This window comes from Myripristis murdjan, chromosome 3 (assembly GCF_902150065.1).
Source record: "Myripristis murdjan chromosome 3, fMyrMur1.1, whole genome shotgun sequence".
Taxonomy (NCBI): Eukaryota; Metazoa; Chordata; class Actinopteri; order Holocentriformes; family Holocentridae; genus Myripristis; species Myripristis murdjan.
The window spans coordinates 31596073-31623100 of record NC_043982.1 but is presented as its reverse complement, the minus strand read 5'-3'; the positions used below and the strand labels follow the sequence as shown (position 1 = coordinate 31623100).

The 27028-nt window shown below is 40.2% G+C and overlaps 2 protein-coding genes across 8 annotated transcripts in view; one reads left to right on the top strand and one right to left on the bottom strand.

Annotated features, from left to right (window-relative positions):
• The first annotated feature begins 1706 nt into the window (after positions 1-1706).
• LOC115379464 (sodium/potassium/calcium exchanger 1-like) lies at positions 1707-18073 on the top strand. Of its 4 annotated transcripts, XM_030080191.1 has the most exons (12): positions 1707-1847; positions 2515-3694; positions 6523-6663; positions 7178-7286; positions 10095-10148; positions 10565-10615; positions 10908-10985; positions 12274-12401; positions 13533-13793; positions 15219-15308; positions 15578-15744; positions 16888-18073. In XM_030080191.1, the coding sequence occupies exons 2-12, from the start codon at positions 2699-2701 to the stop codon at positions 17135-17137; spliced, it is 2325 nt and encodes a 774-aa protein (XP_029936051.1). In that variant the 5' UTR covers positions 1707-1847; positions 2515-2698; the 3' UTR covers positions 17138-18073. The 4 variants fall into 4 exon arrangements, with proteins under 4 accessions (XP_029936051.1, XP_029936042.1, XP_029936026.1 ...); XM_030080182.1 differs by lacking the exons at positions 10095-10148; positions 10565-10615; positions 10908-10985 and having other exon boundaries at positions 1711-1847; positions 12259-12401; positions 13536-13793; XM_030080166.1 differs by lacking the exons at positions 10095-10148; positions 10565-10615; positions 10908-10985 and having other exon boundaries at positions 1713-1847; positions 12259-12401.
• Positions 18074-18456: 383 nt separating this feature from the next.
• The window catches only part of LOC115379445 (C-myc promoter-binding protein-like), a 75935-nt gene continuing 67363 nt past the window's right edge, over positions 18457-27028 (bottom strand). For all 4 annotated transcript variants that reach the window (XM_030080127.1, XM_030080134.1, XM_030080145.1 and 1 more), the window contains 3 exons: positions 24166-24328; positions 23439-23503; positions 18457-23334 (listed from right to left, as the gene is read on the bottom strand). In XM_030080127.1, the coding sequence (XP_029935987.1) occupies positions 23198-23334; positions 23439-23503; positions 24166-24328 (365 nt within the window). In that variant the 3' untranslated portion in view covers positions 18457-23197. The remainder of the gene's footprint in view (positions 23335-23438; positions 23504-24165; positions 24329-27028) is intronic.

Below are 27028 nucleotides of genomic sequence, written 5' to 3'. Positions count from 1 at the left end.
GCCAATACTGCCCTAATTAAAGCAATAGGTTACTAATTAACCATATGCCTGTAGGTTATGACTTCGAGCTCAATGTAGGCTAAATCCACTTAACATATGCTAACTAACTGCCGCTCTGCTGAGAATATAGATCCTCCGTTTTTCGCCTCCTCATTCAAGTGTATAGTTAAAACATACTTCTAACTAAAATATGAGCAAGCTACAAACATGAAATAAGTTAGCAGTGGCCATTTTTTTTAAAAAGTTGACTGCTGAATTTTCATAATATATCCTAATATTAACTGTTTGAATGAAAAATGGACGATGTGTGAACAACATCCACATCACAGCGGAGCTAACATTACTGAAACTATGTGGTAGGAGATAGACTCGTAATATTATACTGAGCTCAAAAACATATAGAGGCCAGTGTTTTAAGCAAAATATACATTTACCAAAATACCATCTTACTTTTAAAGTAAAGTACTGCTAAACCCTGATGTATTTTATGGCTAGCTACCAGCCACAGAATTCAGTTTGTAATTAACGGTTAAGGCGGAGTGATACAGAATAGTCAAATGTCATACTGTAGTGTATCAGCATTGACGGACTACCTCTTGTCCAATCACTCCACCGGACCCAATTGCTCTATATTAAGTATTGCAATATACATTTCTACATTAAAATGTATAGTATATGCTATAATATGCTAGGAATGCTGTTTTTTACATTATAAATCAGTGTTAGATGCGCCTGGATGTAAGCTGTCACTTTTTTTTTTAAACAGGTTTGATCAACGGCTCTGATATCTTGGAACCGGTGAGTAGAAGTGGTTATTGCAGAGTTGATCTGCCTTCCTCTCAGCGTTTATAGTTAGTGAAGAAACAACTCTCTTCTCCACTAACAGGCAAAAACAGGCACAAACAGTTTTGTGCTGTGCGTTATTGTTTTTAACCCCCACCCCTGTGCTTGTACTTAGGTATTGATAACCGTGTCAAACACGAAGGCCTGCATTTGAATTTGCTCCTTTCATGTGTCAGATAACAACCTGGAGTATAACGTACTCCTGTGTGAATGTGTAGAGCAGGTGTTCATTTAGCATTTTAACCAACATGTGTCTTTAAGTGCCTTAAATTCACTTGTGGGTTTTTCAGATTATTTTATTTTATTTATTTATTTATTTTTTAAATATATTGAGACAAATCAATGACTAACGTATTATTATGATGATTATTATTATTATTATTATTAGTAGTAGTAGTAGTAGTAGTAGTATTCACGGTAACTATTAGTGTTATCATTATTATTGTTATTTGTATTATATGTAGTTCTAGCAGTAGTTTTAGTATTGATTAGTGCGATAAATTATTAGATTTGAGGTAAAAACCGCTCACGGATTCTGCCCAATGAGACTTTAAAAGAAGACTTCTAAATATATTTCTTGAATTACTCGGTCTTCGACAACTATCAGGTCAAATCTGACCTCAGCGTTAAGTATAAGGCCGGTACTACACCTTGTCACACGCAAATGACGCCTAAACTCCGCCTGCCAGCCTGCAAACAGCAAATTATTCACTTTCCACCAGCATCAGGTGCCGAACCGCTCCGGGTTTTCCCTTTTGCTGAAGCTGCCACGAGCAAAATAATCTGAATGTTGGTGTATTGATATACGGTTATGCTTAAAAGAGAAGGTGAGAAGTGTTTCGCACTAATCCTCTTAGAAGCATTATGCTGAGCCCGGTTGAAGCCCTGACATGCGGTGCGCCCTTGTAGCTCCCCAAAAACCAGAGTCAGCATCTCTGCGTCCATTACGCACAGCTGGAGGGACCGTCCACAGCACCGGCTGGCCCAGCTCCCGGCGGTGTAAGGTGAGTCACAAAATGTTGTCGCACCGCTATGGTTCTGCTTTGGATTTGTTTTTTGGATGGTGAATGAAGATTATCACTTTGCCGCTGACCTTGCGTGATAGTCTCAATTACTCAGTTAATTAAAGCGTAACACGCGTATACGGTGATTCGGTTTTTAATAAGCGTAGTCGTAACGCATGCAGGAATAAACGTTGGTATTTCATAAAGGTTTTTATAGTTGCGGTTGCCTGGAGTTTCGCATGTCATCACGTTTCCCCCCCCCCCCCCCCGTGCACTCGTTGACACCGAAACGGCTAATTGTAGGCTAATAATTAATTTCCGTGTTTATTTTTCTTTGCAAGCCTGTTATTTATTTATTTATTTTTTACCGGTTCACAATTACAATCCATCTAAATCGGACTCATGTTTTGAGAGGCAAAAGCCTATGTGATTATGTAGCCATAGTAACAGGTGGCTGTCTGTATCCCCATCACACACACACACACACACACACACACACACACACACACACTTACATACACACCCTGCAATACCCTGTGATCTGCTTCTGCAACTATGTGAGCAACAATACAAGTTCATTCATGCCTTACCAGTTATGAAATATCCATGATAGTGTGATATTAGCCATAAGAATAAAGTCATTTTCCTGTTTTCTTTCTCTCCACAGTTTGATGCTGGGTCAGTCGCCTTCCATGCCAACTGCAAAAGATGAAACACACCATGAATAGGTGTGTGAATCTATTCTCTGTCAGTGGTGTTCGCTTGCCAAATAATGGTGCTGGAACTATCAAAGAATAGCAATGCATTTTACATAATTAACGTTTGGACTCAACACCACTAGGGCAAAAAACATGCATTCGCCTCAGAGGAGGAGACTCAGGCAGAGTCGCATCGTCTTCTTCATCTCAGGTTTGCTGTTATGTATCATCTACACGCTGACTCAGAAGGCCAGGCTTTTGCAGCCACAGGCCTCCATGCAGGCAGACAAAGCTCCAAGAGCAGGGGGTGATGATGGTGTTGTGAGCATCCATATTCGGGAGGTGATCACACCAAATGAGACAGAGGAGGTGGACCTTATTTTACCTGAGACCACCAACGCTCCTCCAGTAATAATTGTTAACAGCACAGACATCGAGCAATGCATCTATGTGGATCCAGAGCCTCCCAAACCTCTTCCAACCCAGCCACCACCACCACCAACCACTACCACCACCACCACCACCACCTCTCACCCAGACATCTCTATCCATATCACACACAGAAAGGGTGATTACCCACCGGATATTTTCTCAGTGCAGGACCGACGACAAGGCTGGGTGATCCTGCACATCATAGGGATGATCTACATGTTTGTTGCCTTGGCCATTGTTTGTGACGAGTTCTTTGTTCCTGCCCTGGAGGTTATCACCAACAAGCTGGAGATTTCTGACGATGTCGCAGGGGCAACCTTCATGGCAGCTGGAGGCTCTGCTCCTGAGCTCTTCACCTCCCTCATTGGTGTGTTTATTGCCCATAGCAATGTGGGCATCGGCACCATTGTCGGCTCAGCAGTCTTCAACATCCTGTTTGTGATCGGCATGTGTGCCATCTTCTCCAAGGAGATGCTGCACCTGACCTGGTGGCCGCTGTTCCGTGATGTGTCATTCTACATCCTGGATCTCATCTTGCTCATTACGTTCTTCCTGGACAACTTCATAATGTGGTGGGAGAGCATCATTCTAGTTCTGGCATACCTCCTGTATGTGAGCTTCATGAAATTCAACATTACGATTGAACAGGCTGTCAAGTCCCAGATCAACAAGCACATGAGTATCGTCAAGGTTTGGACAGCGGAGGAGCCAGAGAAGGTCAGTAGTCATGACATTTGCAGACACAACAGTTGGGAAAAAGACTATCAAAGACAATCTTCTGGTCAGATGATCTCAGTGGGTTGCAGGAAAGGAAGCAACACACAGAAAATCATCAGTGTGACTTTGACTGTCACTGAAAATCATCATTTATGAACGCTGGAAAATTTATTATGGGCATTATTATTGATGCCACAATTTTACATCACGGCTGATTTTCAAGATTAGATCAATTCTACATTATATAGCAAATCTTGCAGTGTTCCTAAATATAAAAATTTCAGTCTGTTATTTGGAGTGGCTGGTTGCTGCTGGTCACATAGAGCCTATGTGAGTCTTAGGCTCCTTTTCAAGACAAAGCAGTTGTATCTACAAAGCAACTGTGTCAACTTCTGTATATATATACTTGATTTGTTAGCCTTTTATCTCATCATAGTTGGGACTGTCACCTGCTCAGATACAGTGAAAGAGGGACAGTGATTCGTCTATCTGAGCGCCTGTGCAGGTGATAGCCATTATTTGTGTCGAATCCTTTGATGATGGTGAACAGAAGGGATACCAGGTGTCAGAGACAGTGTAACAGTGATGAAGTGATGGAAACATCGTTCAGTCTCTGTCACAACCCAAAAATGCCAGACTGGAAATACACAATTTTATTTTGCGTAGAAGATAACTGGGGAAAAGAGTTTTGGACCAAATAAAAGGAATTGGGTGGTTTAGCAAGGGCTTGATTGCCTAGACAGCCTGTAAGCTAAGCACCACTCTGCAAATGATAGACAGCAGTAGTTGAGCATATAATCACATGTAGATTTGTGATCTAGTATTCCAAGTATTGCAAAGACTTTGTGCAATTAGCCTCAAGGACTTCTGCATCTAGCATTTGCTCCCTTAATCACAGTGCTGAGTGTTGGGAGGCATACTTGCACATTAAAGCTCTCGCATTAGAGGAATTAAAATTTTCCTGTATTTATATATACATGCTGTATTTACCTGAATATAAGACAATATTTTAATCTGGAAATTACATTTGAAAAAATGAAGTTGTACTATATTCGAGGACTAGACAGTTACATGCAGGGCTCAACATTAACACCTGCCAGTTGCAGGCAGAATTTGGCAGTGGCATGTAACACAATCACTTTTACTAGCCTTTTGGTGGATAGCATTTTCTTAAAAACAAAACAAACAGGCAAAAAAATCATTGTAATTTACACAAGGCACCTGAAATAATTAAATAATTTCAGTGTGATACTACGTGATAATACTACTCCTATGAGCACTGCTTGCACAGTGTGCTCATCACATTGGTCCGTATATGTCATCGGCTCACCACTGACTTAAAATGTTATTTTCAGATGTGTGCTGTTGCAGTCTCCCGTTAACTTTTACAGTATTACTTTATGTGCTATTGCAAAATGCTGAGGGGTTAGTAACTTTGGAAAATCACTAGCCTCAGTGGCTGGTGAATTGGAAGTTAATTTCGAGCCCTGGTTACATGTCCTTATTTTTTCAAAACAGCATCATTGTGCTAGCAAGGGTCCACAGCAAAGATAATGTTATATGGAAGGAGCCAGTGGAACAAGAGAGTGCCGATAATGAGAGTAAACACAGCGACACACAGGACGTAAGTGAAGAACAGTAAAAAAACAAAACAAACAAACAAACAAAAAAAAAAAAAACAGGAGCCAAGTTTGGCCAATTTGCCAAGTTGCCTGTAGCCTGAAAGAGTTAGGCTAAAGAAGTCAGCTTATTAAACAACATTTAGTCGGTCACAATTACTCAAACAATTACTGAAATCCTTCTCGTCTGGCCATTTTGCAGCATTTGAAGTGGAAAGCCCCACTAGGTTTATATCATTTGAATTAGAGGACCTACTGTTGTCTGCCAGTCAGGGTCCAGTATTGTGAGTACATAGTCATTCATTCAGGTTTTCCAATAAATTTAACCTTTAATTAAACTACATTTATATGCAAAATGTCATAAAGAACATTATTATGCTGAGCCAGGGTAGACCTGAAAACAATATCATAAAAATTTAACAATATGGTGCCTTTAAACCAGCAGGGATCATAAGCATAAGGATTATAGTGGAAGAGCAGCAACCGTTCAAATCCATACCTGCAGCTCACTTTCTCACTTGCTGTCTCTTGCATACACACTTCAAGAGGCTGTGAGTCATCTGATTTCATTTCAACTGTTGACTCACCTAGATGGTTCATCTGTTTGACTGAGACCTCACAAGGTATTAAGGTACTGACTGTAAAATGTTGATCGACTGGAATCCAAGGCCAAACAAACTTAAGTAATTTAAGCATTCATGCCAAATGGTTTTAGTATTCAGCATGTCATATTCTACAGTCTGCAGGTACAGCAGATACCAGCTGTAACTGTGCAACAACTAGAGTTTATGTGAATAAGCAACTCATGGAGGCTTTCGTCCCCATATGGTGCACATTTTGGCATGAAAACATCACCTGACATTCATTACTCAATATTAAAAAGAGAACACAAATATCTAAAATGTTGGCATTTTGAAAGCAAATGTTTTAACCCCTTGTAGACTACTGTTGCGAATTCGCCTCAAACCACTTCCAGTCTTAATGCAGCCGAGGTGGTGTATGTATCCCACTGATGCTGTTGATGCATATTTCATACATACCAGGAATTGTATTGGGAGCACTCTACCACCAATAATTTAGCATCTGCTTGAAGGCAAAAACAAACAATTTATTTGTGTAGATAATTGTAAATAAATTCAGGCAGTAAGGGGTTAAGATTTTGAATTGCTGAAGTATTGCCAAGTTAGTGAAATACTGCTAATCTTACAGGAAAGTGAACCTCCTCCTGCTCCTGCTCCTCCTGCACCTAAAAATGAGGACAAATCCAAAACAGAATCTGAACCAACCAGGAACAGCCCTAAATCAAGCAAAACGGCTGCAGAACCACAAGAGGACAAGGCAAGACTAAGGGTATGCAAAACAATATTCATTATTGTTTGAATGGTGGTACACTGACAGTTGATGCTGTGGTTTTACTGGTATGAAAAAAAAAACAGTTAAATAAACTCACTAAATCTTAATGAAGAAATCAAAATCAGTGTTATCCACCTCTCAGCACAACTACAGGACAAAAGTCTGAGGAACCGACTTTGTGTATAACAGGAGCAGTAAAGAGTTTCAGTGACTCATGACACTCTAAATGCTTTCCAGATGCTTTCCACCCTGACAAGAATAAAATTGTCAGATAAAGAATGAATTCCTCTAATTCTTTGACATCAAAATAGTCATCCTTGAAGGAACTGAACACTGGCATAGCTCTCTGTGTTTTCAGTCTAAAAATGTTGTTGTTTAATCAGCCTGGAAATACCTGTATATATCCCTGATGCGGCCAGTATCTGAACCCATGAAAATGACTTAAAGCTCCAGGATGCTGCCTCCTCTGATCTCTCTGTCTTTCTGTGATGGTGTGTCTGCTGGTGTGTAGGTGCGTCCTGTCCTGCAACGAGGAGGCAGCACTGCCTCCCTCCACAACACCTCCCTAAGAAACACCATCTTCCAGCTAATGATCCACACCCTGGACCCTCTGGGAGAAGGTAAAGTGACAGTGCACTCCATATGTTTCATACTGTCTTGTGTTTTTTTTTTTTTTCTAATTATAAAAAAAAAAAAAAAAAAAACACACAAAACTACCCGGAATAAGAGAAACAGCACAGTTACAGAGCCACATAGAAACTAACACTTGGCCATTCTGACCATGAGTACAAATAAAAATAAACACATATATTCTTAAACACACATAAAATAGGCTATAAAAAAGAGAAAAAAAGGGGGAGGGGGGTGGAGAGGCAGATGGCAGTATCTAAACACAATGATGGATTATGTTCAACAGCAGTTCAATTCAACATGGAGAGTTATCATTTTGATCTGATGGATTTTTTTCTGTACACTCAAGAAAAGGTTGACATACCTTGTTAAATGTTTCAACTTAATTACTTATGATTTCTTACTTTTTGTAATTCCATTTCAGAGTTGTGCATTTTTAGAAACAGCTGGTAGAATTGTAGTGAGCTTTCAAAAACATGGATATTCCTTAGATTTAAATTATTGAAATTAATCGATCATGGGGTCCAGTTGGATAGTAATCTTGAATCTTACAATATGTTGCATACCCCCAGCAGCAAGCCCTGAAGTTTAGGGCAGTGCCCTCACTCTCTGTTTCAAACAGCTTGATGGTTTGTGCAGTTACAAGATCAAAATTGTAATCTGATTTCAGAGGAGCTCATGCTTCATCACTGACTAATACTAGCAACGTGGCATAATTTGATGATGACCATCAGGGTCAAAAATTTAACAGGACTTATAGGCAAACTTGTAGGCATCCAAAAGTTCATAAAATATCCAGAACAATAAAACTGAGGGGTTAAAAAAAAATCGCCTGTCATTAGGACATGTTTTTTGCATTTCACCTTCTTTGTGCACAGCTCATCAACAGCTCTTTGATAACTCACACCTCAGCTGAGTTGACAAACGGTTGCGTGAATTCAGCTCCTGTCCCCTAGGGACCACCATAGGTGATTGAAAAGAGCCAATGACTGGGTGAGTCTTCTCACATCATTCTGGGTGAGAAAAATGGAATGGTTTGTTAGTGAGTTGTTTTGCTCTTTACTTGATGATATATTATGATTTTAAATGAAACAAAACTGGTAGAAATTGAATGCTTATTTGTCAGTATGCTCTGCAAAGTTCAATTATACTATTCCCAAAAAGGCCCAGAGTGCCTTTAAGTGTATGAAGTGTCATATCTGTGCACATACTAAGATAATTCTATCTTGCAATAAATACCTTGGTGATATCATTCAGCAAGAATAATGGAATAACGATTTGTCTTGTTTTAAAGCGACTTTCCTAAATTGCTGAGTAATAGGTAATCATCTTAAGTTATATGACGTGTTGCTCTTATTACTGTTGCTACCAAATGACAGTGGGCGTACTGTGCATTTGTTCCTGGAGGCAGTAATGCTCGCAGTGACTCAGCCCTTGTCCTTGCTGTCCGTACTGTACTGTCCTGTAAGTAACTGTGGTGTGCTGTACCAGAGTGACCTTCAGCCTGTCCTCTGGCTAGCTGGGCCTTGTTCCTCGGTCGCACAGTGCTCGGCCATGGTTGATCCCTAATCAGCTTTTCAATGCAGGCTAATAAAAGCTGGATAAGGGCCAGCTCTTTATCTCGATGAAACTACTGTGGCTGTTAGATGGGGTTTGTGACAGGCCCTGTGGTGCCACAATATGAGTCATCACTGCATTGACTGGTCAGGGTTGTTAGCATGAACCTGACGACCTTTAGCTTTCTGAGCGCCAAACCAATTTCATATTTGTGAAGCCATTTCTTGTTCAAGCAAAATAATGCTGTATGGAACAACAGCGTGTCAGTTTGAATGCATTTCTAAGTCATGGCAGAATATCTAGAAAGACAGACGAGAGGGAAGATGGGACGGTTTGGCACATGAGCACACGGGATGTGTCTGCCAATTGATCCAGTGTGGGTCCTCAGAAATCAGTTTTAATCCCAGTTTTCAAACCCCAATCTGGACTTGGAGGAGAATGCCCCAGCTGCACCTTCCCATTGTCTTTGTTTTTTTTTTTTTCTGAAACTGAATTACCAATCTCTTGTTACATTTGAACATTTTGCTCTTTTCTGATCTTGGACATTAAAGAAAAAATCCATGCAAAAACACTTCAACATTCACAAACCAGCAGTTTGGGATGCAGTTTGCATTTCTGGACTCATTTGTTATTTGGCAATGTTTTTTTTTTTCTTATTCTCTTGTTTAAGTGGCCAAACATAGACTACAGAGTAAACACAGACTGTCAAATACAGGTATTTCCTGTGTAGTTACTGTGGGTATTTGATTGGACGTCAGGTTTTGGTTTCAGTCCATCAGAATCAAATTATTGACAGTCGTAGAGCGAGAAATCCATTGTACAAGAAACCAATTTCCTTAGCCACAGTCTTAACGAGACAAGAGTTGGTTAAGGGGTGTCTCTGTCACTTGTCGTTTTTTTCTTTTTTTAGATTAAAAAGGTTCTCGCTCTTGCTATCTCTTGTTCTTTGTATATACATGTATAATGCAGCTGTTTACAAGTCCAGGCATGTTCTTTGGGGGTTTCTGAAAGGCACACTAGGAAATAAGGGAAATCACTAACTGTAGTAGAAGAAGACAAGGCAGGAAGAGTAGGTACAACAAAAAAGTAATTTAAAACAATTCATCATAAATTAACCCCTGGAACACACTGAACATTACAGGCTGATGATCTGTAGAAGGGGAAATGTTTCTAAATCTTTAACACATAAAATTGGAACACTGACTGAAAAAAAAAAGTCATCGCTGTGGTTTCCACCCTAGAGCCAGCAGTTAGAGGGCCAGTAAAACCTCCAGGCCCAAGGACAGCAAGACAAGGTAAGAGGGGCAACAGTATGTCATCTTGCTGTTCTTTTTTCTTGTGTGAGTCTCATCTTTTGTTTACCAGCATCAGCCTAAAAGCATCCTCATAAATATTTACAGGCCTCATGTTCATGTGTTCAAGGGAAGGTCCATTGTGTGGGTCATATATCATGGCATTCACGTGCTATTTTGTGTGAAAATCAAATCTTGAAAACTTACATACACATGGCTATTCTGCAATTTATTAAGCTAAGTTAATAGGCTTTATTTAAACAACTGTTAGGTATTATGGTTGCTGACCTTTAAAAAGATGCATCTATATCACGAAATTAGTTTTTCTAATCTATCCAATAGCACGTGAATGTAGGGTCACATGCTTGGAGGAGACAGATATCATTTTTGTAACTCTGTTGTGTATCTCTGCCAATCAGAGACATCTTTTAATGGTGATGTCAGAAGTGAGGTGTCAGTGCAGAGGAGAGGTAAGCTGACTGCCATGCCTGTGTTGTGTTGTACTTCATGTTGTGGTACACTGTGAGATCTGCTTGCATCCCAAAATGATCCCTGAATTGATTGGATGGTTATGTATCTGTTTCTGTGCTTTCAGAGAGATTGATACAGTTTATGTTGTGTTTGTCATAAATGAAAATCTGTGTTTTGTGGCAAGTTGACTTGGCTGCACAAAATTCCTTGTTCAAAAGTAGAGTTCTATTTTGACTCGTATAAGAAAGCCATTTATGGGAATTATATGAGAGATACTTATTTTGATTGCAGCCAAGAATAAGGTTAAGCCACTGGATCCTCCAGTGACAGAGAAATTAGAGCGCAAGTCACAGCACCGTCCAGCTGAAGGTGAGTTGTATCCTCATCCATTTCCAACAGCAGGGTTGGCTGCCCGTTGTCTCTGCTTTAGTTCTTAAATGGGTTTGCTTGTCAGTGCTTGCCCCAAAACGGGGAAATATTATACGTGTGTGTTTAAAGGGGATCACCAGGCATTATAAAACTTTAAATATGATTCAGAAGATAACAGAAGACAAATCAAAAGGTGTTCCTGATTAACATACAAACATGGACAAGCAAAAGGTGTCTCTTCTATTATGTTCTATTACTTTCTAATTTTTTTTTCAATCAACCTTTAATACACTGTATCTTATCATTTTTGACCAGTTTCAGTTAAAGGCCTTGACGTGGGTTAGCCTGTTCTGTTCAGTGATTGTCCAGTTGATGGTGATGATGATGAAGTTTCATGGTTGGAGGTTGAAGGAGCTTGTTCTCCACAATCAGTGGGCCTCTCAGTTTGTGTGTGCGTCACAGTGTAGAATAATGAGGTGCTTCAGAGTGGGGGCTGATTATTATTGTCTGTTGCAGAGTGTAGTGGGGTCACAGGGAGCCTGGAGTGGCCTCTACGAGCCTGAATCAATCAGCCCAAAGATTAACATGCAGATGGGACCCTGTGTGTGTGTGTGTGTGTGTGCGTGTGTGTACATGTGTGTGTGTGTGTGTGTGTGTGTGTGTGTGTGTGTGTGTGTGTGTGTATGTGTACAGTGAGACAAAGATTAACCCCATTTCAGCTATTATCAGTCCACGTTTATCTCCGAACATGCCATAACACTGGCACCTCATATTGGGGGAAAAATGTATTAGCTTACAGAAATTTCAGTTCCATTTCGCTCAGATTGTACGGTAAATACACACTTTCAGAGGATTGAAAACATTGATGTGATACATTTGGAATTTATTTCTACCAGTTACAGACCTGGTGAATTTTTCTCTCATTCCACATTAGTGGAAATTGGTCTGGTTTTAAATGAACTTATTTATTTACTGGAAAGTGATGTCTTCGTGTTACATCGATAATCCTCACTTCTGTGATCCTCATCATAATATTAATAATGATTCAAGGATAAGATGAATAAAGGCATGATCTAAACATGTAAAACATGTAAACATTTAAACATGTAAAATCTATTATCTATATTACAAAATTTTAGGACAGATTTAATGTTTGCAGTAGGCCTTAGTTTTTGTGTATTGTACAAATTTCAGCCTTGGGTCAGTCTGGAATCCTACTGCATGTATGTCATGGGCAAGGTTAATTCACTCTGTGTGATTGTCCTGCATTTAGCTGCTGACATGCCAGAGCCCAAGGCTGACCAGGCCAGCTCTGCTGCTGCAGCAGGGGGCGCTGCAGTTGAGCCGTCCACCTCCCAGCCTCCTAAGACCGAGGAAACATCTGAAAAGACTGCTGATCAACCAGAGGAAGAGGAGGTACGCAGTGATGAGTACAGACAAATGTACATCCTGACATGAACACATTTCCGAAAATGTCTGAATTTTTTACTGTTGCATTTCAGCCTTCAAAGAGAAGTCCATCAGGAACAATACATTTTGTACCATTTACTAACCCTGAATTATCTTGAAAATAAGCCCCCCAGCAGACATACACACATACAAAAAAAAAAAAAAAAACACCAACAAAAAACATCTGACTATAACTAAAAACTGCATCCAATAACACAATCATAGACAACCATCACTGTCCCCCCTCAAATAGACACTGCATCGGCATTGTGCTTGCTATGTTATAGATACGTTAAAATTCCACACGATCTCCTTCCCAAATTTTCTCCAGTCATATTGATTCTATTTCTCTGCATGCTGTCTGCATCATTACTGTTATTATTACTTCATACCGTATGTCCCCAGTTAATCGCCCGGCCGCAAATAGCTGCCTGGTTCTTTGAAATGCCTGGGGTCTGCACCCATTTTGCGTATTAAACGCCCACCCGAATAACCGCCTGGGCGATTATTTGCATTATATTGAGGTAACCCAAAATAAGGCTATTCACCTTATTTTTGCAGAAGTAAACAGTTAGCCGCACAATAACTGTGCAGTACTTCCATTTTCTGTCAAAATAAGAGAGCTAGCTAATGTTAGAAAAAAGGGTGTACCGTAATCTTAAATCGACCGACTGTAAACATGTTTGACAGTAACTGTCATCACAATAATGGCCTGGTGCAGGTCTGTGCAAAAATAAAAGGCCTGCAGCGAATAGCCGCCTGGTCTTTTAAACGCCTGGGGTCCAAGTTGATTTTGTGTATTAAACGCCTGGGCGATTAATTGGGGAAATACGGTATGTGTTTTCAAATTAGCTTCAGGCTACCTAACACTTTAAAATTAAAACATCTGCATTGGCAATACTGTTTTTACTGTTTGCTATTTCTGTTATATTGACCTGAATAGATCACACACCAATACCCTGTTCCAACAAGAAAAACTTTAATTAAGGATGTAAGATGCTCTCAAAATGCCATTTCATGTGGACTTTAGAATTTAGCAGTTATCTTTATTATGATGAATTGGCTTCCCCTTTTACTAATCCCTCCTTTCTCCACCAGAAGGTGCCGGAAGGGACAGGGGGTACCGATGGCTCAGGCGGCAACGGTGAGGATGAGAGTGGCGATGAGGAATGTAGTGACTCCAGTGAGAGTGATGAAGATGACGATGATGAAAAAGAGGAGGAAAAGGATGATGAAGAGGATGAGGATGAGCCACTGTCTTTAGATTGGCCAGACACCAGACGGAAGCAGGCAACCTATCTCTTCTTGCTGCCCATCGTGCTCCCCTTATGGCTCACTGTGCCTGATGTCCGTAGACCGGTGAGTGCCAGCAGACTCACTTTGAAACACCATAGCAACCTTAGAAGCCACTGCAGCCACGACTGCAGCCCTGCTAGAAGGTGACAGCACCTCACAGCAGGTGGTCTTGTCTATTGTTGTGTATGCTAGCAGTCATTTAGACTTTTTTTTTTTTTAAAAATCTGTCTATCTAACAGTCTGTCTATTTAAGCTGGTTTGCTAGTTGTCATTATGGACCTGAAAATCAGCTTGGCCTCTAAAGACACTTTCCAGCCTCAGATTTGAATGCTCAACATCTATAAGAAGCCATTATTAACCACTACATAGCCATTAATAAATCACATATGTAGATCTAATTTATCATCATATATACAGGGTTCTTAAAAAGTCTTAAAAGCATTGAATTTACGAATTTGGAAATAACACCTTAAAAAGTCTTGAATTTTGATATCTAGGTCTTAAAATTTGTTCTGTATGTAACTTCTCCGTATCGCATTTCTCGTCAAATGTTTCATTTGTCAACCATGATTATTTTGATAAAATAACGTAAACAAAGAGCGGTGGAACTAATAATTTCGAACGCAATTCAGCCCCGGGAAAATGCTACGAATACGTCACTGAAGACCTCGCACTACAGCAGACACAAGACTACGAACGACAAGACAAGTAGTAGTTTTTTTTGTTTTTTTTTTTAACGTTAGATAGTTAATTCACGCTTGGGAAATGGGGAAATGTAAATTCAACGAAGCGTGGATGGATAAAATTTCTTTCCGTCATTGGTTAAAACCTGTGGTAGACAACGTTTTTGAAGCGGTATCACTTCAGCTTATTTTTCGATCTATGTTAACACATGCATACTACTGCTCATTCACTGGTAGCTGAATTGTTAGGTCTGTTTAATAAGCAATTTACATTTTTAAAATAATAATAATTTAACATATTGTTAAATTTAAAAAAAGCCAACATGATGCAGGTCAAAGACTAAAAAAGACTATTGACTGAAACTAGACTAAAATACTTTGTAATTTAGTCGACTAAAACTAGACTAAAATACTTTGGATTTTCTTTCTAATGCTAATGCGCCTGAAGTCGCAGCTAACACTAGCCAGCTAGTTGCTAGTGCTCCTTCAGCCCTTCCTGCTACGACCGCAGCCAACGTTTGAGTCAATCTACGCGTGTCTTTCGGGTCCACGCCAACGCTGAATCTTTTCTACAAGCTTAAGTTTGTAGAAAAGCTGATGATAATCACTTGCATATAAATGTTATCATCATGAAATTCTAGCGAGACCTAATAGGCTTGTGATTCATCATGATGTATGTAGCGTAGGTGACTGACACTGACCAAATGCTGACCCACGTCAACTTGAGATCCTGTTGCAGTTTTTTTGTAAGAAAAATATCCTCTCAGAATTTTATACAGACTGTATCTTCCTTTGCATTTTTTAGGAATCCAAGAGGTTCTTTGTCTTTACGTTTCTCGGCTCCATCCTTTGGATTGCAGTATTTTCCTATCTGATGGTGTGGTGGGCCCACCAGGTTAGTTGGTACATCACTGTGGTATTTTTTTTTTTTTTTTTTTTTTTACAGGAGGAGTTTACATCTGTTGTGAAACTGGTTTTAGGGTTAGAGATCTGAAAATATTTCATCAAGTAAAGTTGTACAGTAGCTAGTGTTTTATGGTAACAGACAGCTATGCTTATACACTACTTTCTGTGGAAATAACTGTAAGCACTACACAGACTGTTATTTAGCACTAATGCATCCACAGTTGACTAGTCATCGATTTTCTCCTTTCCTTGGCATAGGTGGGTGAGACAGTAGGCATCTCAGAGGAAATCATGGGCCTGACCATCCTTGCAGCGGGCACATCCATCCCTGACCTCATCACAAGTGTGATCGTGGCCCGGAAAGGCCTGGGTGATATGGCTGTGTCCAGCTCTGTAGGCAGCAACATCTTTGACATCACCGTAGGGTGAGTAATGGCATCATGCTTATAAATATATTCAAATGGATTTCACCAAAATGATGATCATGTTATGATCATGTAATTTAATCTTGGTCAAAGTTTTAACTTTCACAGATTTCAACCTGTACCCTATTTGGCCATCAAACTGGCTGATTCTGAATGAAATTTTCTCTGTTGCTTGGCTATAGAGCTACGTACATGTCGGTTGTCTGGCTGAAGTCTTAACAGGGAGCTGGACTCGCCAAAATCAACCCCAAAAACACCCGAAGCATGTCTTTTTATACATTCACACCTGAGATGTGTAATGAGATGTGTATTTAATTTCTAGTTTATCCATGACCTGACAGCTTCCACTATTTACTTTTGTGCTACTTAAAAAAGTAGAACCTGAGTCGAAGCAAAATTTCCCTTTGGAGACAATAAAGTTAATCTTGAAAATGAACATCTAGACAGCAAAAGTGAGGAAGGAAGTGCTGTGGCAACAGCTAAAATAGCACCAAGCTGGAGAAGGCACTGACTTGGAAAATTAGCATTTTATTTACTGGCATGTCTCATTATATTGAGTGTCAGTGTGAAGTCTAAAGACATGCACTGCGTGTTTTAGGGGTTGATTCATGGAGAGCCCATTGGCCTGTTCAGTCAGTGTTGGAGGCTGCGCCAGGACAAAATTATGGCCAGAGTGGACTGATATGGAAAACTATTGGAGCATAGGGCCAAGGTCAACAACCACTGAGTTATGCTCTAAAGTCTTAGTTTTCTTGAAACATTGAGTGTGCCAATAGAATTAATCTGATCAAATTCATTGGTCCAATTGGCAAGAATGCCAATCAGGCAAAAGATACAGAAGTATCCGCTGCCGTACCACCAGACTACAGAGCAGCTTCTTCCCACAGGCTGTGAGACTACTAAATGCACCATCTAAACTCCTCCATGTTTAATAATTTTATTTTTTTTATACAATCAATTAAGCAGTCGAGAGGGAACCACTTTTTAATTTCATTTTCCAACCTGTTGTATAATGACCAATAAACTTCCTTGTATCCTTGTAAGAATAAGCGTTTTTCCACTTAATGATTAATCGGTCAGATATATTGTCTATGTTCTTTGAACCTGATAAAAACACATTGTATCTTCCCTCTCTGCTTTTAGGCTGCCAGTCCCGTGGCTGATGTTTACGATGCTTCATAATGGCGAGCCAGTAACCGTCAGCTCCAACGGCCTGTTCTGCGCCATTGTGCTGCTTTTCCTCATGCTTCTCTTTGTGATCTTTTCAATTGCCATGTGTCGCTGGAGGATGAGCAAAAAGCTGGGCCTCACCATGTTTGCGCTTTACTTTGTGTTCCTAGTCCTCAGTGTACTGCTGGAGGATCGAATCATTACCTGCCCTGTCTCCATCTGAGCAGGGGGTTGAGAGGCCCTGAGGCGGAGAAACATGATTTACAATCAGTACATAGAAAACATTAGGTAGTAGAACCAAGCCCAAGGCTGACCTGTCACGATAGGCAAGTACGTGATGTTAAAGGAAAAATCCTGCCTCTCATACTTGTACATTCCTGTATATCACAAAGTTGTGATGTTCCCTGCATTACAGGAGCTGTTTTTTGTGATTATCGGTGAGCCCACTTTCCCTCAGTCGGCCTTGGCTATTTCTACTTCAGTTCTTCAGTTAGTCATTTCCTATAGTATGTGCCTCTTCTACACTGTTTGACTGTTGAATGTCGGTGCAAAGTGGCGGCTCCAGAGTGAAGCGCTTGCTCATTGATTCTGATGGAATGACACCAAAACCTTTTTGATTTGTAACGCTGATGTTTAGATAGATGAAAACCTCTTGCTATCAAACTCCATTATAGCTGCTTGAAATATTTGGTCATTGCGTTGCCTACATTTGGCTATTTGTCCACAAGAATAAGAAAAAATATCATCAAATAACAGAATTGACACAGTAATGCAAGGTACATCACCAAGAGCTGTCTTTAAACGGCGTGAAAGTGTGTCAAGGTGGATTTTCCTTTAATATTGTGAGCAGAACGTGTCTGGAACGGGTGACTGTAACAGCGTGAATAGGCCTACATGATGTCCATTTCAGCAGTGACCCGTGCAGAATTGCTGTACAGCACTCTGAAACTATTGGATGCAACTTGAGTTTTATATTGTAAGTATTTTCCTGTAAGTATTCCTAAGACCACTTTCCATGTTCCATCAAACTTGTGTTTGTCCATGTTCTGTTGAAAAAAAAAAAAAGAAAAAAAAAAGAAATGTGATAATGGGAGAGAAACAGTGAGTTACGGTATGTGTGTAAGTTAATGTGTATCTATAGGATGTCTAGCTGTGAGAAAAAAACAAAACAAAACAAAAAACTAATTGTTTCAAAATCTGACAGTTTGTCAAATGTTACTTGTGAAATGTTCTTGTTGAAGTGGATGCAAACATGTATCAGTCTGCTGTTCCAAAAGTACATGCTGCAATAAATTATTTTTTTTAAACAGTCATTACAGGTATGTGCATTATTTGAAAATAGAAAAGAAACAGCAGTGCATCTTGCCCTAACCCTGTAAAAGAGGTCCAAAGAGTGCCCAAGAAATGAAAATACATCAGCTCCTCTGAGGGAATGATTTGCCAAAGCCACTGCATTTCAGGTGTGGCAGCCTTCAGTGTGTTGTAATATTAAAGCTTTGTCATGAATTCTGTTCATTTCAAAGAGATCCAGTGGAGAAACAATCACAGTATAAGTGAATTTATTTACAATCAGACAGTCCCAAGGACGTGGTCACTATGCAGTACCTTCACCACACCTAACGGAACTTTGCACTTGTGTAAATAAACTATTACAAATTGCCATCTCTACAAAGGGCAGATTAAAATATACATGCCCCCATATACAATGAAATCATTCATTTGTACAGTTTCTTTTACACAACAAATATGCACAGATGGATGGCAGCTGCTCCAAGCTGCTGACGTCATGGTTGACCTGTCATCTTTTGGACACTGGGTCGATTTTCAGGGTGAAAACATTCAGTTCAGTGACTTGCAGGTCTTTCCAGGACTGGTTGCTGCTGCCACATATCTGTCATGTGGTTGACAATCATTAGACCCTCAATACAAAGAGGTCCTCCACCAACCATCATGCCTGTCAGTCCATCACCATCTTTCAGTTCCATCACTTAAATATCTCCTATCAAAGTCCTGTTTTTGGTCATGTAATTTTTTTCCCCCCACAAACATTATGTATCAGTCTGATTTGCACATGAAAATTAAGTTTACAACTTAAATGACCCTTTGTGACTCATAATACACAGGTGATTTACTTGGGACTTTACAAATATCACATGTACACAAATGCATTTAAAACTCATGTTCAGCCGTCGCATAACGTCAGACCTCGAATCAAAACGCCCATCAGTGTGAATGTGTCTCCAATCAGCTCATTGTGTAGTTACTATGGCAATGTGTGAAAAATGGAAATTGGATGACAGTGTGATGATTAGAAAGTTTGCTTGTCTCCTCTCTCTCAAAAGGTTTATTTTTTCTTCTTTGCCATTTGTTTGTCACTTGTAAATGAAAGATTACACGTTTTTTTCCCCATCTTCCACAGCTTGATCACTGCATTTACTCACATCAAATTAAACACTGAATGTCCTGAAGCACTCAGTGATTAATTTTCCATCACTGTTCATCACGTTGACTGATGTTACGCTGGTGGAGAATTCTTGTTTAGAAATGGTTTCCAGGAATAAAATCACTTGAAGAAGGTGTGAATAAATGCAGCCTGGACACTGTTATGGGTTACATTTTACCAACTTGTACACGTGACACTTGAGATCAGATAATGCTGTGCCTGGTAACAAGAATATTTCCTCGTAAAGAGTAGTGGCTCATGCACAGTTTAGCATATGTGATGATGGAAGACACATGAGCATAAAGTTGAGATAGCTATATTTTAGAGGGATATCTAAATTAGATTTGTTTCAAAGTCAATGGGATCTGGAGGATCAGGACAACCTGGCACTAACATGCATGGAAAAGAACTAAAGCAACAGACACAAACGTGGAGGAAACATGAGAGGACATAACAGTAACAGCTTAACATAACAGCTGCTAAGCTGAACGTCATGTCACAGCTCCTCTGGCCACTGACATGGGAATCACCTCCTTTTTTCCCTTTACATTTGTTGAGATGAAGCTGTTGTTTAAGATTTACACACCCACTGCAGAAACAAGATGACTGGATGTTACTGACCCAGACAATTCCATGCATCTTCCCTGAAAACCTCCTCCAAGACCGACTTCTCTGATGCATTTGTCTTTTTCTCACAACCTTTCCACAGATATCTAAAAGCAAGGACAAAGTAATGCATATGCCATCTCAACCTCATACATCCCAGCAGCCACTTCCAGCTGCATGACTCTTCGACAGGAACTGAAACAGCACTGGTGGGATTTGAACCATTCATCTGATGTGAAAAACATTAACAGTCACTTTAATTACCAGCAAGGTCCCATTACTTAAAAAACAAACATTATTTTCACAGGTTCATCTGCATGTGCCGGTCGACTTCCCATCAAGCTGTTGTATAGCCAGAGGCTGGATATACAAAAAACAAAAACAAACAAACAAACAAAAATGTATATCATAAAATCACACAGGTTAAGTATAAGTAAAGCCTTTTAAAACTTTGTGTTGCAGGCCTTTGGTCAAAACACAAACAGTCAAGATTTCTGCTGAAGCTGTAGTTGTGTGGTTGTGGAGGGTTTGTTGTTTGGACCCACCCCTGCCTTGGAGGGTAACATTGTTTATCACAATTAACATAAAGACTGATTTGTGTTCCAAAACACAGAAATGATCACAGGCTTAAGAAAAGTGCCACCTGCAAATCCCAAATGTTGAACCACAGCTAAGTAAAGCATGTTAAAAGGACCAGTGGGATTAAACGTAGTGTTCATGCAAGGTCCTAAAACACTTCATGTCAGATGATGATGACAGATGCCACATCCTTCACTTTTGTCGATATCTGTTTCAAAGTGCTAGATGACAGAAAAGTTGTTCTGCCGGTCCTTAGTATCACTGGACTTATCCTTCAAGAGGTGGACGGCCCAAATCCTGGTTAGGAAACACCCAACATGAGCAGCGAGCTAGCAGAACATCTGACTGACTCTCAGTGGTTCATTTATTTTAACCAAACTATGTTGCCTGCACAAAGACGAGAACCCAGAGCTTATCAGACTTTGTCAGCACAGGTTTGATGAACAGATTCAGTTTTTATGTGACGGACAACAACAGGACACACTGAGCTCACCGCACGTTGCATCATTTACTTCTCTGACTAAATCGAACACATAAAAACAAACCCAACATGTAACAAAGAAAAAATGTTAAAGCAGCACTACAGTCAGCTTTTCGGCTGACAGTGTACTGGTATGGGGACTTAAATTATGTCTGAAACAGTATGAGCATCAACAGTATGACTGAAACAGTATGACTGGTATGACTCAACAAGACATGCTGGTTCACCCAGCGGTGTGAGGCGCATGAATTTAGCTTTCAACACATTCTCAACAATACAATTCCAATTGAGCATTTGAGTTTTTTTTTTTTTTTTTTTTTTTTTTTTTTTTTTAAATGACCAAAATCCCTCAGGATGACAACTAAGGCTTTGCAGTGGCGTCAGCAGCAACTACAGCTGGCGTCCCTGTGGCATTGCACTGCAGGCGTGGCTGCCCACACATCATGGTTCAGCGTATAACAACCAGGCTAGAAAACAGCCAGAGCTGAAAACTTTGTTAGCCAATGAACGCAAACGATGTTAATGTTAACACTGAGCAACTAGCCACATAAAACACATGCTTCTACTCCATTGGCTCATGTGCAAATCAGATGTGCAATTAACAAGACAGTGATAGTCAGCTAACCAGACAGTGTGGTGAACTAACTAATGAGCTGCAGTTATCTAAACACCAAATCAATCAGACGGGTCAGTAGCAGAATGATGTTTCTAGTCAAAAACAGCACAGAAATGTACCATGGCTATTATGTTGAGATGGCCGACTGTGTTTAGAAGAGCAAACAGCTGCTCACAGCTACTGCAGCCAAACAAGTACACTTCCAAAACTATGTGTCCCGTTGGAGATGGTGGACTCTGCTGGTGTGTGTTTCAGAGCTGCCTCTGTATTTTCAGCAACAGGGACAGAGGGCTCACTGCTGTTCCAACACTGAATTCAACTCTGATCTCAGGTGAAGCCACATCGTTTCATTGTGGCTGCATGTTTCCATGGACAGGGCACGTCAGCAAACCTCCCTTCATCCCAAGAGTCAGCATGTGCTTAGTGTGATGAGTTACATGTTAGTAATCATTAATAGTGATATTTACTACCACAACTAACAGCATTTTGTTCCACTGATGAATGTTACATAAAAAAACACAAGTGTTCATAACATGTCCTACAATAATTAAAGTTTTGTAAACAAAAAACATTTTTTTCAACAAAACTGCATTTCAAATAAATGAAGTAAGAGGTTGAGTACTACTGTAGCTGGCTGGGCAGCACAGTTTACATTTTATGTTTTGATAGTGGCCTAAAGTTGAAGGCAGCCTAAAATATTCTAGATGGTTTTAAACATTTAAATGACTACAAAAAAAAAACAAAAAAAAACATCCCAACTGATAAAGCACAGACACATGTCAGTTTACAACAGACACTAAGAACACTCTGCAGCACACCTTGACAAAATTTGACTGTGCATGGTCGGGATGTCCCGGTGACTCAGCAGGTGAAGGTGCAAACTGCATCATGGGTTATCACACCTGAGCTGAGTCAGCGGACACGCCTGCAACACACTGGACCACCACTGGACTCTCCTGCCATGAAAACAAAACGTCTAAGAACAGAATTAACTACAATAAATAAAGCTTAATTTGCATAAATAGAATTCAAGTTAAGTAATATATTGCTAAAATTAGTCTTTATATATATATATGTATATACATATATATATATGTATATGTATATACACATACATGTAAAACAAGAGAAAATAAATGTTGCATTAAAAAATTCCTACTGGTGTGTATATACAGTACATTTTTGTTGTATGACAATTTGCACAGGGTTTCAACAGAAACCCAGTATGTATGAAGACTGGTGCTGTATGAACAGATGTTGTGACATAGTTGAGATGAAACTTGTAAAACTCCCTTTTTTTTTTTTTTTTTAGGGGGGGGCGGGTGGGGTCCAGGCTTCATACCACTAGCCTCTGACTGGCAGGGCAGTCACTGCTGTCAACTCTCCTCCTTAACAGGTCACAGAGTTTGACCAAACGCTGCGGTGTCGCCGCACACATTCAGTCTTTCAACAGATTTCCTGAGCTTGTTTTAAAGCAAAGACTTCAAGAGCTCGGGCGGAGAGAGCAACCCACATCTGAGCCGTGTGGAGTGGTTGGGAGGAGACAACATCTTCACGTTCAAAGGTAGGGCTCTCCAAATGTCCTGCGACACTCCATGACCCCCGTGCTGGGAGGACGGTCACAGTTATGGGTCAGCTTCACCAGGTTGGGGGTGAGGCGGTCGTATGCCATCTTGTATTCACGGTCAAACGCATCTAAGGCAAGAAGAGAAGGTTAACAACCTTACAACCAACACAAAAATGAATCGAGGTTTAATGAAATAACAGCAGTAATGTCATGTCATAAAAGTGGAACAAACCGATATCAATGTTGTCTTTTCCCAGAGCCACCAGGGACAGAAACAGGATATCTCTGTACAAACTCCTGAACAGGAGAGAGTCAAGGTCAACAAACAAGGCAAAAGCCATCAGACAAGCATCACGTCAAGCAGCTTTAAGTGACTCCTCTCTCATCAGGAATGCATATTATCACACAACGTAGCCTGACTGAATTGAATTTCCAACTCAGGTCCTTAAACACTGAGTAAGAGACTGCTGTTCCACACAAAAGCACATCACTCAATAGTCTGACTGACTCCACTGAAATCCTCAAATTAACATCCTGTGCAAAAAAAAGGTAAATCCTTGGAGTGCATTAAGAACTGACCCCAAAGCAGTTACAGTCATGTACTTTTTGCTTAACATGACCAACACAATTCAGCTGTCATCACAATACAGAGCAACTCTTTGATGACAATGTAGAATTTGTGATAATAATGTAAACTTTGATGATGATGTAAGCTTTTTGATGATAATTTAAGCTTTTCGATGATCATGTAAGATAACAGCCAAGAGAGAATTGACCGTTAGGGAAGCACATCTACGTGTGCCGGCTACTGTGCCATCAGGACACTCCCGTGGATCAGGTTTACTGTGAACTGCCTCCTGCACTGGATGAGCCTTCATATTCCCCGGTTGGGTGTGTATAGGCGGTATGAGTGCAGTACTACCCTCTCATCCGTAACTCAACATGGGCCAGCTGCTTACCTTTGCCTTTTGACCCCCAGCGTCTGTCCCAGCAGCTGGAGGAGCTGTGCCATGGGCCGGGACACGTCGTTCCTTTGGATGCTCTTCACCACGCTCTGCAGCAAGTCCTCAGTGAACGGCCTCTCCTCCTCTCGGACCGGCCGCGACAGGGGATAGCCCACATCTGCACACACACACACACACACACACACAAGTTTAGGGGTAGACTCATGAGTCGGTGTTCAACCCCTGCACTCATGAAAAAAACTCTGACAGGGCGAGGTTAGACTCTCCCTCTCTGAGGAGTACTTGGGGCTGGGTATTGCTTGAGAACTTTCAGAGCAAGCGATGGTAATGGTACATTTCATTATATGTGGGAACCAAAGCAGCACTTTCCCCAGTGTTTCTGCTGATTAAAACCTCATTATGTCATAATTATAGCCTCAATTATGGCAATAGCCTCCATTTAATTAACTATCCTAATTTTTGCCGCTAGTTTTCACAATTAAAAGAAAACATTTGAACTGTTAAGTGTGAATTATCTTTCGTCTTCACTTTAAAAAGAACCATACCAGTGATTTTGAATGTTTGGCTCATTAACAACAATTTACCCACATTTTACACAGCAGTAAACTAATTTTAAAATTATGCAGGGGTCAGCAAAACACACCAGTGCTGCTGCTTTAAGGGAAACTAATGTGGACAGGTTTATTATGGTAATAAAAAACTGCTGTGAAGAAAGTGTGATGTCTCTGAATGTTAATTTTCATATCATAATGGGATGAATGGAAACAAATAGCCAGATAAAAAGGTAAGAAAATGAAAAATGGAGTTCTAAAATACGAATACTTTTTTGGGAAACGATCAGCAGAAAAATGCATATATATTTTGTAGATATTACGATAAACATGCAAAGTCACTGGTAAGGTCATTTAAGAGAATAAAACAAGTTCAAAATCAAATTGATCAAAATATTCAAAATGAATTTACACGTCTAAATTTGGTGTAATTAAAGGTTTCAGTTTTGAACTCAACATGTTTTGAGGAAGATATATTTAAAATGCAGTTCTACATGGTTTAAATAAGGCAAGAAACCAAGCATCAAGTGCTTCATCAGGTTTGAGGTGTGGCCAGACTGGGCAGTACATCTTGTATATACAAAGACTTCCGGTGTTAATTTCAGTAAAATGTGGCCATTTCTGTCACACTGTGTACTTACTTCAAAAAAACCTCAGGAGATCAAAGTGCAGTGTGTGGATAGGGTCACTGAGTGAATTTTTGCACCAAATGCTTTCAGTTAAAACTGAACTTTGGTCGAGTTTTGGGTTGTATAGTTTCCTGGACGTTATACGAGTTGACATGGTGGCGAAATATTGTCATTACAATGCTGTATTTCTATCACTCCACTATCACTATCATTTCCACAGCTTGGCAAAACAAGTCCCAAAAGAACACTAACCACATAAATTAATGGGAACAAAGCAGATTATAGAAATATAAAACACAACAAGTCCCAGTCCTGCCATTTCTAACTTGCTCAACAACAAACACACACAAACAAGAGCCAAAAAAAAAAAAAAAAAGGGCAACAGGGCTTGTTTTGACATGAGCATAAAAACACTGTTCATGTTTGTTTATGTGCAAAAAGTTTTTTTTTTTTTTTTTTATGGGACCTGTTTTTCCCCTCTATGGAAATTAATGGAGAGATAAAAATACAGTATTGTGGAGTAGCAGCTTATGAGGATACTTCACCACCATGGGGTGCTATAACATATTTTGGTTTTCAGGCATAAAAACAGAATTTGGTCCTTGCTCGATTGATCAGTACCCAGCCCTGAAAGTACTACAGTGAAACCCATCCTGATGTGACATCGTTTCATTCAACTGCACATAAATGGTAGGAATGGAAGGAACAAGGCAGACATTAAACCAGAGATGCAAACCCACCTTCAAATACAGAACAGGGCTGTATTTGAGATCCAACAGCACACAGACAAACAAGTGTTTCACAAAACACAACAACCTTTCTGTCATCGGAGTCATTACTGGGTTGGACCCAAACCACCAGTGCACAGGTAGCTTTCATTCCAAACATGATAACACCAAATACAGCCTGACTTTCCACAGACCTGGACAACACTGCAATGCAACAAGCAAGGAGCACAGAAAACAGCAACGCATCTGCATAACACAAGCAGGACAGGGGACATGAGAGTAAGAGACATACTTTCCAAACACTACAGTCAGAACAGAGAGCAGGACACAAACAACAGGACTCATCTGTGAGAGCCCACTGCCAAAAATGAACACTCACTTTCTAAGAAAAGAGTACAATTAAGCCCTGGAAGACAGACAGCAGACAGAGCCTGTTAGCACGTGGGTTAGCTGGCCGCCTCCATGCGACCCTCTCTATTAAACAAGAAACAAAGACAAGCAGTGATTCATTCACGTCGACAGCAAACGCAGCAGCAGAGTGCAGGTTTTGTCACAATAACTGAAATCTCAACGATGCCTCAGCACTGTCATGAAAGACTTCGATCAAAACTGGATTTCAGAGACTAGAAAGTGCTAGAACAAAAACAGACGTTAAATAAATATCAAAACCCCTGTGGACAATCTGTTCAAGTGTTGTATTACATCACTTAAACGTGGAGTCAGTGACAAATACACAAATATATTGGACAAATAAATCTCCTCAAGGTCCGCTAGCTGTCTGTTTTGTGGGTGCTGAAAAAAAAATCTGGCATATGTACACAGCCCTGGCTCTGAAAATGGGAAACTAAGTAAGTGGCTTGGACCAGGCCACATAACACTATTCCAGCCAATAAGCAACAGGGCATGTTGGTGCTCGTGCACTACACAGGGGCAATGGGAGGGGGAAGGG